This window comes from Amyelois transitella, chromosome 24, assembly GCF_032362555.1.
Source record: "Amyelois transitella isolate CPQ chromosome 24, ilAmyTran1.1, whole genome shotgun sequence".
NCBI lineage: Eukaryota > Metazoa > Arthropoda > Insecta > Lepidoptera > Pyralidae > Amyelois > Amyelois transitella.
In genome coordinates, this window is record NC_083527.1 from 4,003,513 (window position 1) to 4,022,434 (window position 18,922).

Genomic DNA, 18,922 nt, shown 5'->3' on the forward strand with positions numbered 1-18,922 from the left:
CCTCTCCCACTTCAATATTACGTCACCTGTCTCACTCACACTCGTTTCTCCGCGCCATGTCGAGTCGGCATGAGTAGAAATAGTGAAAATATCGCCATTTTGTTGTTGCCTGCCAAACGGGTGAGATGGCACGTGGAAAAATATCGTGTTGTGAATAATGTGTGTTATTTTACAACAAAGGATTTAGGTACTGTTTGCATCAATGCGTTTCGTCCGTGGCAGTATTAATTGGTATGTTTTCATTATAACTACTTATCTATGAACAGATTTTTTACAAATTATATAAACCTAAATTTCTTTACTATATTTTATTTGATGTCGCGAATGTTTGATAATTCGCGGCGACTGTTTAGCCACGGTTGTGAAATGTATAATTGAGGACGTTAGTAACCGTTTGTAAAATGTTATGAATTTATTTTGTGTGACGTAGGAGGTAGTGAGCGGCGTGCGTTCACGTTGATAGCTTGCGAGTTTCTGCGGGCACGGACAGCGCTGCATTTAACCTCCCTGAATAAAACGAAGTTATGCTTTGACTTCATTACTTTCTTATATCTGATATACTTTGTATTAAATTTGGATTCCTTTTCACCTTTTGTTATTATTCATTAATTTATTTAAAAAAAAGGTTTTCAATCATACAATTGGTAAGTAGCTAAGTACCTACTACCTCTTTTTACATTCTATAAAAGTGTTCAAAAATTTGAAATTATTTTCAATTATCTTAGTATTGGTTTAAAATTCGTAATCTATATTTTCCTACAAAGTTTTTATTATCATTGACGTACCTATAAGTGTATAATAGTACTATAGATACATACATAGATAAGTAGGTTTCTACTCATTAATAGGTTGTGTGAACTAAATACCTTTTTCTTTTTTCAAAGTAATTTTCTTCTTTTTTCCCCTAAGTTTTGTTTTTGTACCTCATACTGTATTCATATTACGGTATTGTTAAAAATACCTATAAAACAGTAGATTTCAAAATCCCGTGCTGGTTTTAAAAGTCAATCGAGGGAAAGGCTAAAAAACTTTCGAATAATTTGTACCCCTTACCTCCAGAATGCCGTGCCGTGTGGTTTCCGGAACATTTAGAATACATATAACCACACCTTATCTTTCCCATGGATTAAAGGCGACTAAGGGATAGGCTTATGAACTTGGAATTCCTCTTGTTAGCGATGGGCTAGCAACCTGTCACTATCTGAATCTCAATTCCGTCATGAAGTCATGCAGCTGAACGTGACCTTTCAGTCTTTTTAAGACTGTAGGCTCTGTTTGCCCCGCAAGAGATATAGACGTGACGTTATGTATTATTGGGCAAATTTCATAAAATAGTTTTGTTTTGTAGGTACAAACTAGGTGTGCCCGCGACTTCTTCCGCGTCGAATAGTTATTTTGAAGCCCCTTATATATTATATCATCATTGAAGCCCTTTATACAAAAAAGAATAATTTTCCCCGTTTTTTTCACATATTTCATTATTTCTTTGCTCCATAAGGAGCTCCATAACTATAAAGTTGCAGCGTGATGTTATATAGCCTTATATAGCCTTCCTCGATGAATGGTCTATTCAACGCAAAAATAATTTTTCAATTTGAACCAGTAGTTCCTGAGATTAGCCCGTTCAAACAAACTCTTCAGCTTTATAATATTAGTATAGATAAATATGCATATTATATAGTACTTAGGACATATTACACAGATTGAGTCAGCCTCGAAGTAAGTTCGAGACTTGTGTTACGTTACGAGATACTAACCTAACGTATTAATACATACATACATACATATGATCACGTCTATATCCCTTGCGGGGTAGACAGAGCCAACAGTCTTGAAAAGACTGAATGGCCACGTTCAGCTATTTGGCTTAATGATAGAACCGAGATTCAAATAGTGACAGGTTGCTAGCCCATCGCCTAAAAGAGGAATCCTAAGTTAATAAGCCTATCCCTTAGTCGCCTTTTACGACATCCATGGGAATGAGATGGAGTGGTCCTATTCTTTTTTGTAATAGTGCCGGGAACCACACGGCACTATTACTAACTAACGTATTAATAGGTAGATGAAACTGAAATCACCCTTAAACTGTAAGAAATAATGAAATGGCCTTAGTATAATCCTGATAAGAATTTTCTGTTGACGTCATAGACCATGATTTGTATTAAAAATTATCTATGGATATCGATGTGGAAAATACCCATAAAATTCACATGTATGAAGTCGCGGGCGACAGCTAGTATTTGTAAATCATAAAAACCGAAAGGGTTCTGTACCTGGCAATATCTAATCGTATGTAAACAATTAACCCGCTTAAGTGAGAGTGGAATTCGCGAACCGAGGGCTCCGTACAATCTTATAATAATAGAAACTATACAATATTCATTGATATATCTTTCTTAATATTAAATTTAAATATATCAATAAAACCGGCAGCGTTTCAAGACCAATGAATACAGTTGTCTCGGCACCCAGTACGAATTTGCATCCTTTGGTGTCGAGACACTCGGTCCTTGGGGCGAGGGCGCGCGGGAGCTCCACAAGGCGCTCAGCAAACGTCTGAGGGAGGCAACAGGTGAACCTCGCGCGGGCAGCTTTCTTGCGCAGCGTATTGCTATTGCAATACAGCGCGGGAATGCTGCCTGCGTGGTGGGAACCCTTCCTAGGGGTCAACATCAACATTTAATTAATAATATTTTTAGTCTGTAATTTAGAAAAGTTTTTTTTATTATTAATTAATATTAGTTGTATTTTTAATAATAGGTTTAGATTAGAAATGTCAGTTTCTAAGTTCATAATTTGTTAACATTCTTTGTTGATGAAAAGAAAAGTAAAGGTATACTTATACTTATATGTAGGTAAATATAGGACTATCTATACTAATATTATAAAGCTGAAGAGTTTGTTTGTTTGAACGCGCTAATCTCAAGAACTACTAGTTTGAATTGAAAAATTCTTTTTGCGTTGAGTAGACCATTTATCGAGGAAGGCTTTAGGCTATATAACATCACGCTGCAACTATAAGGAGCAAAGAAATAATGGAATATGTGAAAAAAAACGGGGAAAATTATATATCCTTGAAGGCTTCAATGATACCCAAAATAACTATTCCACGCGGACGAAGTCGCGGGCACAGCTAGCTCAATAAAAAAACTTATATTTTCGGGCGTATGCCCACATTTTGTATGAACTACATGTATAAGGTTGTAATATTGTTTTTCTATATTCTTATTAGAAATTTCAAATTTTAATACACACGTTTTTCTTTATCTATCTGTACTGTAGGTTCGGGGAGTTGACTCGATTTCAAATCTTGTTTTAAATTAATCAACAGGGTTAAAATAAACTCCTACTTCTCATACTTATTTCTTTTTAATTTCGACTGTATAATCCAAAATAACAACTTCTAAATTGTAATTTAATTTTTTAAAAAAACGCGGCAATCAGTGTCTTACCAACCCTACTGTTTTAACAGTAGAGTTTCACATTGATGTCCTTGTTTACTGTTTGATTCCTATTTTCTACTGTTTTTCAACTAGCGTTCGGCGCCAGCCACCTATTATACCTACTAGGTACTCTGCAAACATTTTTTGATAACCACTACATAATAAAACACAGTTTTTTTCCTTCATTCGTTAGTTAAATTACGTAACCGAATATCGACTACAACTATTGAAGGAGTATTACACACTAAATCCGAAATAACCGATTGTTATTTATTTAAAGCCACAGAAAGGCACATGAAGAAATTCAACAAAAATATTTAGGTGATGATATTAAAAATAATAATGAGTGTGAAAATATTGAAGATGAGGCAATTGAAACTGAAAAATAATTTTACTTTGATTTTTGTTCTTTTATTGTTGTAATTACAAATATGTCAATGTATGTAACTAAGAAAATTGTATTTAAATTATAATTATACATACAAACATACATACATAGACGTGATGATATCACGTCTATATCCCTCGCGGGGTAGACAGAGCCAACAGTGTTGGAAAGACTGAAAGGCCACGTTCAGCTGTTTAGCTTAATGATAGAATTAAGATTCAAATAGTGACAAGTTGCTAGCCCATCGCCTAAAAGAAGAATCCCAAGTTTGTAAGCCGATCCCTTAGTCGCCTTTTACCACATCCATGGGAAGGAGATGGAGTAGTCCTATTCTTTTTACCGTGTGGGTCCCGGCATCAACAGAAAAATTATGAAATCTGCATTTTTTACCTACTGTTGTTGTTTTTTAGCTTTTTGGAGTTGGCAAGACTGGTGGCAATATCAACTGTGACGTCACTGTTCAAATGACAAACACATTTCTAACCTAACAGTTAACTATTTAGGTACTACTTATGATTAAAAAGTGACTATGAGTGTTAAAAATTATTACCAATGTTGTTCTGTGCCTAATTGCGGAAATACTACGAATACTGCGCCCACCAAACTTTATATACATGTCCCAGCAAACCCAACTATACGACAAAAATGGTTGGAGCTTGCAAAGATTGATCAGAGTTATGTGTCGCCGAAATCGAACTTATTCTTTTGTGAAGACCATTTCGATGTAAGTAAGAAAACTGATTTTAGATTTTATTATATTTACTCTTTTATTTCATACTTACCGTAAACATTTCCAGTAATTTTTAATTTTAGAGGTTATGTTTTGGTTTGGCAAAGCTAGCATTTATAAGACGGAAAACAACATATTTTAAATCATGGTTGTCTCTTTCAGCTCCCCAATGACATGGAGAATTACATGGAATATCATTTAATGGGTTCCGTGAAGAGAATTATCATGAAAACTATGTGTCTTCCATCCAGATTTGAATGTCAAGACTATTCTATAAGAAAAACAACTCAAACTGACGAGGATTCACTCAAAAGAAGAAAAAGTCTGGTAGAAGAATTACTAAGAAGTGAATCAAATTTGGCAAGTAAGGATAGCATTCATTTGTTTTAAGTAGGTATTTATAATTATAACTGAGTGAATAATTTTTATTTTATTTTTTAATAAGCCTTTACATCTTGTCACTTGTGTCAAAAACAAAACAGATAGCAAGTCTAAGAATACATATTGAAAGAGTGATTCGAAGATAACAGGAATTTTTGAAACCACATGCAGTCACGAATTCAAAGCTAATTGATTGTTTGGACGAATGTATAACTATCTATAGCTTGTGCCTTAGTCAACCTTCAAGATTCGTTAACTAAAAAGTAACATTTATCATTAGCGTCATCAAAATATTATGTATAAAGTTTCTGTGTCATTATAATACATACATATGGTCACGTCTATATCCCTGGCGGGGTAGATAAAGCCAACAGTCTCGAAAAAGACTGAATGGCCACGTTCAGCTATTTGGCTTAATGATAGAATTGAGCTTCAAATAGCGACAGGTTGCCAGCCCATTGCTTAAAAAAGAATCCCAAGTTTGTAAGCCTATCCCTTAGTCGCCTTTTACGACATCCATGGCAAAAGAGATGGAGTGGTCTTATTCTTTTTTGTATTGGTGCCGGGAACCACAAGGTTATAATAATGCTTTTTCTTATAAAAACTTCGGTGCCATTATTGTAGGAAAGTGATGAATGACACATTAGTTCAGTAGTCATGGTTTTAAGCTGCCAATACTAACATTTTAAAGTTTATTGAAATAAAAACAGTGATATCTTATATGACTTTTATTTTTATTATCATCTCTCTTATCATCACAGAGACCATCTGGTGATACAGCTAATAAAGGGTGTTCATGGCTTAAATATAACCCACATTTTTCAATATGCTTTCCAAGCTTATTTGCTACTTCATCTCTCACTTTGTCTTCTAGAAGTCGGCCTCGTTTCATTGCTGCATATTAGGTGTTCCAGCTCCCATTATTCTGGCAATTAATGCGCCATCAGAATTCAGATGTGTTGCATCTGCTTGTTACATACGCTAATGAAGCTGTTATTACATCCCATATCTTAATTCATACCATAACATGCATTTGCTCTGGTCTTTGGTAACTTGGTCAATATTTTTAATTTGTAGGTACTTCACTGATTTGAATCGCTTGTAAAAAAAATTCACAGTTGTCTTGTTGGGCATATTTTTTAAATAAATAATGCATAGATAATACTGTTAATCTACTTGGTTCATATCCAGGCTGATGTTTTATCAATTGGCAGTTGTCAATTTTCCTTTTATTTGTTTCGGACAAGAATTCGTCAAGAACAGCTTGGTTGTTCGCATTTTCTACAGTTTCTTTCTTTCTACTTGATAGTTTTTTAGCCACTGCCACACACTTACACACGCACACACAAAATGTCACTGCGCTCGCTGTCATTTGAACAATGACGTCATGTTCTTTGATTCGTGTTTGTAGTCACGTGACGCACAGTTAAAAAATCTAAATTTTTAATTAATTATTAATTAATTATTAAAATTAATTCAAATAATTAAAAAAAATCTTTATTATTTTTCAGATCCTTTATGAATAAACCTATGTTAATAAAAAGCAAATAAATTTTTAATTGTCTACAGTCAACTCGCGGAAGTCTTGACAATTTTGAGGTACAAAACCCTAAAAAATTAATTTTCTTTGTGTGCGATTTGATAACTAGCCGTGCCCGCGACTTCGTCCGCGTGAAATAGTTATTTTGGGAATCATTGAAGCCTTCAAGGATGAATAATTTTCCCCGTTTTTTTTTTCACATATTCCATTATTTCTTCGCTCCTTATTGTTGCAGCGTGATGTTATATAGCCTAAAGCCTTCTTTGATAAATGGTATATATTCAACACAAAAATATTTTTTCAATTCGAACCAGTAGTTCCTGATATAAGCGCGTTCAAACAAACAAACTCTTCAGCTTTATAATATTAGTATAGATTAGTATAGATTTTTAAATAGATACCTAAACCATCATTAAATAATGTCTCGTCGCACGATCGTTTTATTGGCCAGATCGTATCGTAATATTCCCGGGCTAACCCGGGCACGTGCCATACATCTCCACTAATAAGTATTATAAAGCTGAAGAGTTTGTTTGTTTGAACGCGCTAATCTCAGGAACTACTGGTTCGAATTGAAAAAATATTTTTGTGTTGAATAGACCATTTGTCGAGGAACATCACGCAGCAACTATTAGGAGCGAAGAAATAATGGAAAATGTGAAAAAAAACGGTGAAAATTATTCATCCTTGAGGGCTTCCGTTGCGTGCGCTGCGAAAACGGTTCAAGATACCAAAAATATATGTATGAAAGAATTATTCCTCTTGAAATATGTAATCAAAAAAAATGTTTGTACTGTATATGTCTATGTTTTAAGATAAACTCACTAGAACCGTTTTTATGTTAATCAAATTTGGTCGAAATTAATGCATTATTTGTTAAGAGTTGTATCAACCTAATAATATAAATCTTTATCCAAATAAATGTGTCGTTGATTAAGAGTACTTAATTGTGAACAAAATTGTGTTTAACATCACTTAATTTTAATAAACATCTTAGAAGATATAACAATTTAAAAATAACACCCGATATAAAATTCAACTGCGCCGCATGATGTGCAAAACATGACGCTGCAAGGAAGAGAGGATTAATGATCTTATAAGCATCGGAAAACTTAAATTGCTTATGTATTTAACAACAACAGGTGTGGAAAAGATTTGATTGGATGTTTTATAATTTTTAATAAAAAAAAACAGTGCGTCAAAAATAAGTTTGTACAAGAATACATTTATGATAACACCTTGTACAGCATACAACGGAGAATAACCACGACAGACTCTTCCACGCGTACGAAGTCACGGGCAACAGCTAGTTACATATAATTGTCATGATCAGTGCAGTATTTCCGAAGATTGGTCCTTGGTACTTACCCGACTACGACGAAAAAAAGTTTTATGAATTTTACCTGTAATTATGTATGTATTTAGGTAGTATTTATGATTGATCCACAGGCAAGATGACGGAACTAGAGAAATTCAAGCGGCGGTTGATTCGTATGGTAGCTCGGCTCCATGTCCAGGAGAAGAAACCGGAAGACGAGCTGTGGGCCTACTTGCGCAAGCAGACCAAATGCGACTGCAATTTGCTGTGGTAAGTTTATTTTTTAAATTGCCGTTTACAACACATGAATTGGATTTAATATCGTGATATTAAAATACGCGCTCCGACGATTGTCGGAGATAAGTTTCAGCCTCAAAATGAATCGTATTATGTTATTTTTTTCAGGAAGCGCATGCGCGCATTAACACTGAAGAAACTGAAGCGACTTCTAATAGCGGAAGACCGCCAAGATAATATAGCAGCTATAGCAAGGATGACGCTCACCGATTGGTTGTTGTTTGATTGCATATTGGTGCACGAGGATATAGACGTTATAGGCACGGTAATTAGTTTCATATTTATTTATCGTTGAAGATATTTAAGAGAAGATATAGTCACAAGAATAGAAAAAGGTATGCTAAGATGGTTTGGCCATGTGAAGACGATGAATGAAAGCAGGTTGCCTAAGCAAATATACAAGGAGTGTGGATGGAAAATTAAAATTAAGGACAGCCTGGAAAACGATCAGGTCAAGAGTACCCGAAACCGCCGAGTTTGCATGAAGAGAGTTATGAATGTGGATGGAGCGAAAGAAGTATGCAGAGATCGCGGCAGGGGGAAAGATGTAGTCCCTAGCCTAGCCTAGCCGTCCGGAAAAGGCGTGATTTTATGTATGTATGCTTTATGTTAAGCCTCTCTTCTTTTGCTCTGAGCCTATTAATCTTCCGCTGTGCACCTCATAGTGATCTAATTGGATACTAATTTTCTATGACTTTACCAGAATGACAGAAAATTAGATCTATCTGAGCCTGGTTTATTTGAATCTTTAACTAGCCGTGGCTTCGCCCGCGTGAAAAGTATCCTGCTTGTGTCCTGGAGTGTTTATTATCTTTAACAATTAAGAGTATATAGTGGACATTATTTATTTGTTTGCTATTTTATAAAGGTTGACTGGTAGAGAATGTTATTAGCATTACCTTTTTTAATGTGATTAAACCTACATTTTACTTTTCCGGCTCAATAAAGTTTTAAATAAAAAAAATATTATAAGTCACTATTATAAATATTAATAATATGTGCCCGTGTGGTACTCGGAAACAATATAAAAAAATAAAACCATCCCGTCTCTTTCTCATGGATGTCCTAAAATGCGACTAAATGACAGGCTTATAAACTTGGGATTCCTCTTTTAGGTGATGGGCTTACAACCTGTCACTATTTAAATCTCAATTCTATATCATTACGCCTTACATCTGAATGTGGCCTATCATTCAAGACTGCTGGCTCTGTCTAGCCCGCAAAGAATATAGACGTGATAATGAATGTATGAATACATGCAAAATTATATGTAGATCGATTCAATTGTGAAGAGGTAAAAACAAATTTACTTTCACATTTATAATATTGATGGGGATGTAGTACAAGCAGTTTAATCACATAAGTAGGTATAAGTAACTAGTAATGTTAAGAGTCAAGAACATACTTTCAATCCAGGAGCTGATGGTGGAGAATCGTACTTCGGAGCCGCGGCCGATGTTCGAGCTGTTCTCACTGGTGCAGCGGTTCGGGCTGGAGGGGAGCAGCGGCGAGAACCTGGCCAGGGCCTGGACCGCAGCCACCATGGCGTACAACAGCACGTGCGTTTTTCCTTTTGCTTTATATGGCAGACACAGAGTTAGATCAAATTATGAAAGCCCCTTATTTGCCTCTTTTATAAGTATACTTTGCCGTGTGGTTCCCGGCATCAATAACAAAAAAGAATAGGACCAGTCCATCTCTTTCCTATGGATGTCGTAAAAGGCGACTAAGGGATAGGCTAGCAACTTGTCATTATTTGAATCTTAATTCTAAAATTAAGCCAAAAAGCTGAACGTGGCCATTCAGTATTTTCAAGACTGTTGATTCTGTCTACACCGCAAGGGATATAGACGTGACCATATGTACATATGTATGTATACTAGCTCCCGGGGCTTCATCAATATCCGTTTAGAAGAGTTTACGTGAAAAAGTAATAAACAACATTCACATCAATAGCATCGATAATAATATCAATAACATCTTTACAAATCCTTTACATCTTTCGCATTGATATTTTGATCATTGGGGCGCCCATTAGCACTCATCAAAGATATTAAAAAAAAATGGTAGAGCCGGGCCTACAAAAAAAAAATAATCAAAGAGTTTGAATCAAGTTTATTAGCTTTTCCCTTGATTGGCTTTTACAATTAAATATGTACGGGAAGAGAAGCAGCTGGCACCCACTTTCGCTATCAAATCAGCATGGAAGTTTGCACTAGATGAATGTTTTAAGATCGTGGAAAAGAATTGCAGTGATTGTGTTCTAATAAGCACGGAACCACACGGCACAAAACACGCGCAGCGACATATTTATCACAATAAAAAGCCAAACAGCGATATCTTATCGCGCGATAAAAACGGCGTCGCGCGTGCCATGCTAAATGGTCACCAATAAACACAGTTATGCAATAAATATTTTGAGTTTGAGTTTAAATAATCGATGTTAACTCCTTACAGAGGTAGACAATGTTCGCCGATGCTGCTTCAGCGTCGCTGGTACCAGCTGAAGGAGATCACGCGGAAGAAGTTCTACAATTTCTGGTTCTCATACCGCGGGAACGCCAGGTTACTGCCGAACGCACTGAAGGACAAACCTACCAGGCTTCAAGCGGCTGTCGCTAAACGGTACCATTTACTATATAGGACATATGATCACATACTTATCTTATTCGGGTTAGACAGAGCTTAATTCGAAAAGACTGTAAGGCCACGTTCAGCTGTAGGTATGGCTCAATGGTGGAATCGAGATTTAAATAGGTTGTGAATGGTTGCTAGCTAATTGCCTAAAAGAAGAATTCCAAGTTTATTAGCCGTTAACTTGATTGATAATCATCATTGGCATTGGAAGAGAAGCATTTGGCTCACACTATGTTTTTCTTTGCTACTAGATCAGCATAGCAAGCTTCAATTTACCTTTTTTAACGTGCTAGCTTGTTATTTCCGACCTTAAAATAAGATATGACAACCATGGAAAAAAAGTGGTCATATTCTAAAGATAAACCACAAATTGCGCCTTAATCTTTAACATGGAAGAGAGTCAACAGGCTTGAAAAGAATAAAAGGCCAGTTTTATCGACTAAATTAAGTAAATTGTTTCTTTATCTAGGTACCCACACATCATCACTACTCAATTCCGGCAGTGGGAGGACCTTATAGATGATAAACTTGTCATCATGCCGCCAGAATTTGTGAGTAATACTTATATTAAAAAAAACAATGTAATTATTCAAATTTAGAAGTAATTTTAAACACACTCGCTTAATTTTCTTTAGATGATCGGTAGGTACATAGAACGAGAGTGAACTTCTATTATTTAAGGGGAAATAAAGTTAGAAAATTTATTCTTTAATTTTATTTATCTATTATTATCATCCATATTCTCTTTTCTCCTGGCGTTATTCTCTAGAGGCTTGAGAATGTGACCATAATGGATCATATTCATTTATGTTTGAAAAACAATACACGTTGTGTCAAAATTAATACGTAAAAAATTATCAATTATAATTTTTTACGTATTAATTATAATTGATAATTTTTTACGTATTAATTTTGACATAGTTAGTCTGAATTAAATGATAGAATCATGGTAAAATGATGCTGCTAGATGAATGTGCCTATTAGCCTTAGATGGTTTTTACGACATCCATTGGAAAGAGATGGATATCACATATTTTATCATCCATAATATCTGTTGTGATAATTTTTGTTACTTACTTCAATTTGTGTTGTGAAATTCCATATTTTTATATAATTCATTTCTTTTTCAGGAAATACAAATGAAGTTGCATACTGGCCAGTTCCCTGCCCCAATTAGTGGTGAGTTGCAATAATAACAAAAGTTTTTTTTTGTGAGAGTGGGGACTTTTAATTTAACTCCTTTCAGTCAATGTGTCTTAAGATATTTATGTCAAGGTATTCTATGATAGCGTAAACCAAACAAAAAAAAATTATTTGTCTGTAGTGTAATTAGCAATAAGCTCGCGTCTTTACCACGTAATATTGTAATATTATAATTCAATAAAGCGTTTTATCTATTATAACTGTAGTAACATTATTTGACGTCACAAATTTAACTTTCAGATAATGATATAGATCTAGTACTACTGGAACCTGAAATAGAAACTATAGATTTAGGAGTAGATTCAGACTCTGAGAATGATGTCGGGGAAGAAGATGAAGGTGACAAAATTAAAGAATTAACAGATAATGAAGATGTCGCAACTGTTGATAGCGCTGATGCTTTAAAAGGCATATCTTTAAAACAAGAACCGATAGATGTAGATATAGATCCAGTGGATAGCATCGATCTAGATTCAGATCACATGAAAAAAATAAATGAAGATATAGACCACTTGGAAGGCATTGAAGCCCTCGAAAATATAAACATTCCTATTGAAGAAAATAATGTTGATGATTTTAATGTTGAAAGTTCAGATGCGAATTCGGTTGAAGAAAATATTACTCAGGATAATACTTTACATAATTCAGGTGAACTAGAAGACGAAAATAAACGAGATAATTCCGATGTTTTTGAAGACGTAACAAAACAAAGTGAAGTAATAGAAAAAAAATTTGATTCTAACGAAAGGGAAATTCCAAATACAGACGTTGTATCTTTAACGACAAAAGAAAATGAAATTCTATCACACTCTGGTATGCCTTATAAAACTTTAGGTCACTGTATAGAATCTATTGAAGATGTCGATAGGTTGAATACCGAAAGTTCGACTTTCCATATTGAAAATACCACAACAGTTGCAGAAATAACACCAAAAACAGAACAAATTGACATTCCGGAAGTTAATTTGATCAATGATTCCTTAGAAAATAATGAAGATGAAATAGCCATGCCGCAGATAGCCAATATCTATGGAAATGTAAATATCTCCGATGAAGCATTACACGAATTGAGTAAACGTGAAATAGAGCAATCGATTCCTGGCGAAGAGAATATCGATGAAGATTTTGAAGATGATATAATAAAAACAGAAACAGTTGGCGACTCCGATAATGCAGAAAACGTTGATATAAATCAAATTGACGGAATCCAAGCGGAATGTAAGATTGATGAGATAAAATCAACCGAAATAAAGTTCAACGATGATTCATTACACGATGTTATCCCCGATGTAATATTTGAAGACGATGGCATAGAGTTCATAGATGATGGTATTGTAGAAGAACAGGATGGAGTACAATTAAAGGATTCTGGTAATTAAAACGTTGATTATTTATAATATGCTTAAATAATTGGTTGGCCAAATTGCTAATATGTTTGTTTTTTTTTTCAGATATTAATCTCGTTAAACAGGACGCTTCAAGCGAAGAAAAAAATAATATAAGAGAATCACAGTCGATTGACCTAAAGCTTCTTATGGTTCCAGTTGTATACACTAAGAAATTAGACCATATGCACGTCTTTAGAGATAAACTATTATCCCATGTGAACGACAAGGACACTATAGAATTAGTTTTAGCTGAAAGCAAACCAGTAAATAGAGCGTCAATAAAAATAAAAGAAGAGAAACCAATTGTTGAAAATGTACCAGATGATGAGGAAAACACACACGATGATTTATTTGATCGTGAAGAAAGTGCTGATAATGTTGACAGTGAAAGTGAAAACGATAAGTCAGACGGTATACCTGAAGATAAAAAAGTTGACATGTCAAGTCCTCTTTTCCAGAAACCTATAAATCGCGACTATGGCCCTCTAGTCATTTGCAAGAATCCAGACTTCAACACAAGGTTGAAAAGGCTCACAGTTGGCTTTTTAAGTTACAGTCGAAATAGGGTTCTATTAAGAGAATGTAAACCATTAACTATTGACCTTTGTAAAGAGTTTGAAAGTAAACTTGTTGATAATACTCTTTATTTAAAACAAAGTAATTCTTGCGGAATCGTAGTCAAACAGGAAACACCGGACACTAACAGTGAGCATCGACAGACACCACCAATAGTTTCTCAAGAAAAAGTAGTACAAACGACAGTTGTTACAACAACAAAATCTGTGCAAAGTATTATAAAAAATTTGCATACCGACATTGATGATATTTTGCCTTCAACAGAAAGAGTGTCGACTTTAGACATTTCTACTCAATCAAAAGACAAAGATATCGTGACTGAACGGAATAAAGTGATAAATTTGCCTAATATTGACAATGTACGACGTATTAATCAACAGTTATTGGTAGCAGAAGTTTCGCCGATGCGAATAGAAAACTCCAAGACAAATCCTGAACCTCCCGTGTCACTTGTAGCAAAGCCGTCTTTCAGTAAGACAGGTCATGTAAGCAAACCTTCAAAAAAAGATATCGGTGGAACTGTAATATGTAGTGGGCAAGTTATTGATGGTGTTAACATCGTAAGCGAATCTGGTGAAATAATGAGTAATTATAGAAAGTCCAAACTAAAAATTGGATGGAGGCCCGTAGATTTTAGAACAAATGTAGGATTTTGGAATAATTCAACTTCTGCCAATAAGTCTCAACTTAAACAATGCCATTCCTCTGATCAGCTGTTAACTGTTGACACCCTTAACAAAATGTTAAATATTATAACATTAAAAGATCCTTTAAATGAAATAATTCTATGTGAAAGAGCAAAAGATAATAAATCGACAAAAAGCAAACAAGCGGTAACAAATCAGAAAAAATCATTAGGTGTGCATGACAGAGAACATATAATTGCAAATGGTTTAGTGAAGCGTAAAACGCGAATACGTCGGAAACGCAGCAAATTAAAGGATTCTGATCCATCTCTAATAAAAGTTTGCGAATCTATAGAATGTGTGGTAGAACAATCTTCTAAAGTTGTAGAAAATGAGACTTCGGAATTTATAAATGAACATAACAAAAACGATATCGCCATGAGAAATATCATTGATAGAAATACTTCAGAGAGCAATATTGCACGAAATAATATAATTAATGTGGATGCTCCTGAAGTTAATGAAGACCATGAAATTATTGTTACTGATGAAAAAAATACGGAGTCAGTAAATACTGTTGAAAATGAAACAATGGAAAATAATATTGCAGATGACAATGTTCAAAATGAAATAGAAGTTGAAAGTGGAATTATTTCCACAGAAAATGAAAACACCAAAAGTGGCAATAAAGTTGATGAAATAGTAATTGATAGAAAAAAAGATGAAATAAACTTAGATGATTGTGTGGTTATAGATTCAGATGAGCCTGAAACACCACGCACAGTACTTCCTGTAAAGGTAAGTCTTGTATCAGCTGCTCAGCCAGGAGAGGTTAAAAGAGGAAGAGGAAGACCACCAAAGAATAAGTTTTTACAATTTGTACCCACCCTGAAGCCTATAACAAAACCTAAGGCTCGAAAGTCTACGCCAACCCGCGTTCACCAAGCACAAAGTGACCGCGTAACACGAAGTCGGTTTAATGAAAACGAGGACTCAGTTAAACCAGTCGATACTGATGAGGATAAAGTTTTATTTTTAAACAGCACACATATCAATAAAAGACAATCTAATAATCCTATATTTATTGGTAAGAACAAAATTTTGCTGACAGATGCGCCTCTCCCAAGTTTAAAAAAAAAACAAGTTGATGATATTCCATCCCCCGCTGTGCTTAACACGGGCCTATCTTTACCTCAGGGTGTTAATCTGATGTTATTACCCAATGGCGTTTTGACTTGTACTGTTGAACCGAGCATTCAGTTGAGTCCGGAAGAAATAACACATTTGGGTGCTGTTATTGAGATGATTCAATCGCAAATAAACTCTGCCCTGTCAAATATACCTGCGCAAATTGTGCCACCTATGCCATCGGGACCCACCGTGCAACCAACTTTACAATTGCTACCAGGAGCGGTTCCTACAGTTGTTCAAAATAATAGTGCAATTGTTAACTTGGTAGACGAAGAAAGCAAAGTTGAGATACCTACAGCTGACAACAAACGTGATTCAACTCTATCTACAGACACTATTAGTACTGTTGAGACTATAGCTTCTACTGCTGTAAATAATGACGCACCGGGGGAAGCTGAGGTTCCTGATAAACCTACCTTGGTAAGTGCTGCTGTGATAACTGACAGTGTCCATTCAAATTTAGATGTAGTCGAAGCTGATACTATTATAGATAAGACGAATGCTAAATCTACTGGTATGTTAGAAACAGATAAAAATACATCCGTTGATAAAAATATTACAAATACTGATATTAGCATGCAAGTAGAATCACTGGAATGCAAAACTAGTACGGATCCGGAATCTGAAAATGGAACGAGTGAGCAACCTGAAGTTACCAAAAATAAGAAAACCATTCTATCTGATCTCATGGAGATGTCTGGAATATTCGACGAAGATATTGCGCCTGTCGCTGAAACACCACCACAAGTAGACAATGTAGTGCCCGAAACTAATCCTGATATTGTAATAGCGCCGTTAATTAACACTACTCCAAGCCAGACTGTACCTCGGAACGTTACTAATGCTTTACCTGAACTAACGCCTGTAACCTCATTCCAAGACCTTAAATGTGCTTTTATGAACAACGGAAAATTTTTCAAATTGGACTTAGTAACTAGAATTTTAACTCCTATAAACGTCTGTATTAAGAAAAAGATGACGTGTGAAGCGCCTAAGCAATATGTGGACCTGACACAAGACGCCGACGATGATACAAACACGACGAATGAGGATCATTTACCAGTTTATATCGTTCGTAAAGTTGACAACAAAGATAAAGATACTTTAATGCAATCCGATGATTACCTCTCCTCTTCGGCGTTACCTATAAATAACAGTTCATCACAAGAACCGTTTAAACAATCAGAAAAAGTAAAACCGCTTAAATTATTTAAAGTTATACATCCGTTAGGTGGCATCAGTATATTGAAAAAGAAACGTATAGATGGAGAATCTAATGAGAGCGAAAATCCAGTTCTTGAAGTAAATTCTAAAGCAACAAAACGCGGTAGAAAGCAGAAATTTGGCGACCTTACTTATGAAATGCAATACTTAAACTTCGTTGAGTCTGACGGGGTAGAGAATTATGAGATCGACGGATCGTATGAAGAACGTGGGTCTGACGGTGACGGTGATTCTTCGGACGACGAACCTCTGGCGAAGAAAGTAAGGCGAAAAGCCGAGAGGCAAATAGAAAGTATTACAGCAAATGAAGCCACGGAAACTCCTTCAACGAGTGAAGTTAATGAACAAAATAGTAGTGAATCTGAACCAGTTGTAGTTACACCAACAGATCCACAAGTCATAAGTGAAGCACCATCCGACGCCGATCATAATAGAAATGTTGAGTTACCATTGCTAGAACAAATGGATGTTGTCGATGACAGCATTACTGCCCCATCAGAACTTGAGTTCATATCTGGGTCCGGTTCAGAAGCGGATGAAGATTGCATACTAGGTGTTTGAAAATAATTATTTTATAATATGTTTTTGTTTCCATAAGTGCGTGGATGGATTAATAAAACAAGAAACAGTATCATAAGTATCTTATTTCTAGATGTCAGTGAAAGTCTAAATCATAAGTTTTTTCCATTAAATGGGTAAAAAAATTAATATTTTTAATTGTAAATAATACCGATCTGCTTTGATGATGAAACGCTCTAGTAGAACTTTTTTTAGGATGGCGTAAAATCATTTATGTATAAGTCGATTATATAATAATCAACAAAAAATTATATTGCCAATTATGAGAAGGCTATATGATATTTTTTTTATTCTGAGGGACATTTTGTGTATGTATTTTTTGTTTGTGATATTAATAAGACCATTTTTAGTTTATTAGGTACTTAGTTATATAAGTAGGTACAGCTGTGAATTTTGTTTTTAACATTTAATTTTAAGAACTGAAATTTTATAATTCTCAAATAAGGTTTAAAATTATTTCATATTAGCCATTTTAATTTATTGTACATAATTATAGAGGCTGCAGATGCAAGTAATGCCTTATTTTTAATGTAGAAAGAAATTTAATTGTAATATAATTTTTAAACCAGTTAGGTAAAAACAAAGTAAATCAGTATAAATTTAAATGGCTTGGACTGACTGACTGATTTAAATGCTTACCTTAGGCTCTAAGCTTGTATTGTGAATCTGATGTTAATATAAAAAAAAAACAGTTCCAAATTAGCAAACATTTCATCTATAATACCTATATATTACTACAGCTAATTGTGAGCTACATCACATCGCTCACCATTCATTCCTATTTCAAATTGCCTGTCATATCTGTATAATGTACCTATGAATATCGAAATTCTTCGTTCAATATATTTGGTCAAATAGTTTGCACAGGTTGCGCGTTTAGAGCAGCTTAACATAGATGACTGAATGTAGATTACAAATGAAGTTTCCAGGATAATAGAGAAACAAAAGAAGTATCCGTAGCAAGTAGAAATGTTTTTCTGCCTACTTTTCCAAAAAAGGGGCGTGATGAATGAATACAGGTATTACCATAAGTTTATAAAAAAATATGGAAAGGATAAACAAAATATTTATATTGTTTTTTTAGGTAGTAAATAAAAACCTTGTGGCCACATTGAAAACTATTTGAACAGATAAACTACATAACTGTTTAGATATTTTTTTTAATTTAGTCGAAACGTAATTTTGTTTCTATTCTGCGCTTATTTGTAACGTTAATTAACACAAAAATTACAAATAATATTTTAATTATGGGACTTGGGGCCTGTCATCTTAAATGGAAATTACGTTTGTTGAGTATCGATTTTAATTACCTACGTCTGTGTCACATTTTAAATATTGGTAAAGTTATTGTGTAATGATTGTAAATAATGTAATAAAAAAAGCGAGATAGTGAAGTAAAGA

At 34.6% G+C, this 18,922-nt stretch overlaps 1 protein-coding gene across 2 annotated transcripts; it reads left to right on the top strand.

Annotated features, from left to right (window-relative positions):
* The first annotated feature begins 110 nt into the window (after positions 1 to 110).
* On the top strand, positions 111 to 18,918 carry LOC106135953 (uncharacterized). 2 transcript variants are annotated; one of them, XM_013336375.2, is made up of 10 exons: positions 4,310 to 4,555; positions 4,724 to 4,925; positions 7,932 to 8,070; positions 8,206 to 8,362; positions 9,514 to 9,656; positions 10,555 to 10,722; positions 11,204 to 11,285; positions 11,865 to 11,913; positions 12,178 to 13,308; positions 13,389 to 18,918. In XM_013336375.2, the coding sequence occupies exons 1-10, from the start codon at positions 4,361 to 4,363 to the stop codon at positions 17,501 to 17,503; spliced, it is 6,381 nt and encodes a 2,126-aa protein (XP_013191829.2). In that variant the 5' UTR covers positions 4,310 to 4,360; the 3' UTR covers positions 17,504 to 18,918. The 2 variants fall into 2 exon arrangements, with proteins under 2 accessions (XP_060807198.1, XP_013191829.2); XM_060951215.1 differs by lacking the exons at positions 4,310 to 4,555; positions 4,724 to 4,925 and adding an exon at positions 111 to 231.
* The last annotated feature ends 4 nt before the right edge of the window (positions 18,919 to 18,922 follow it).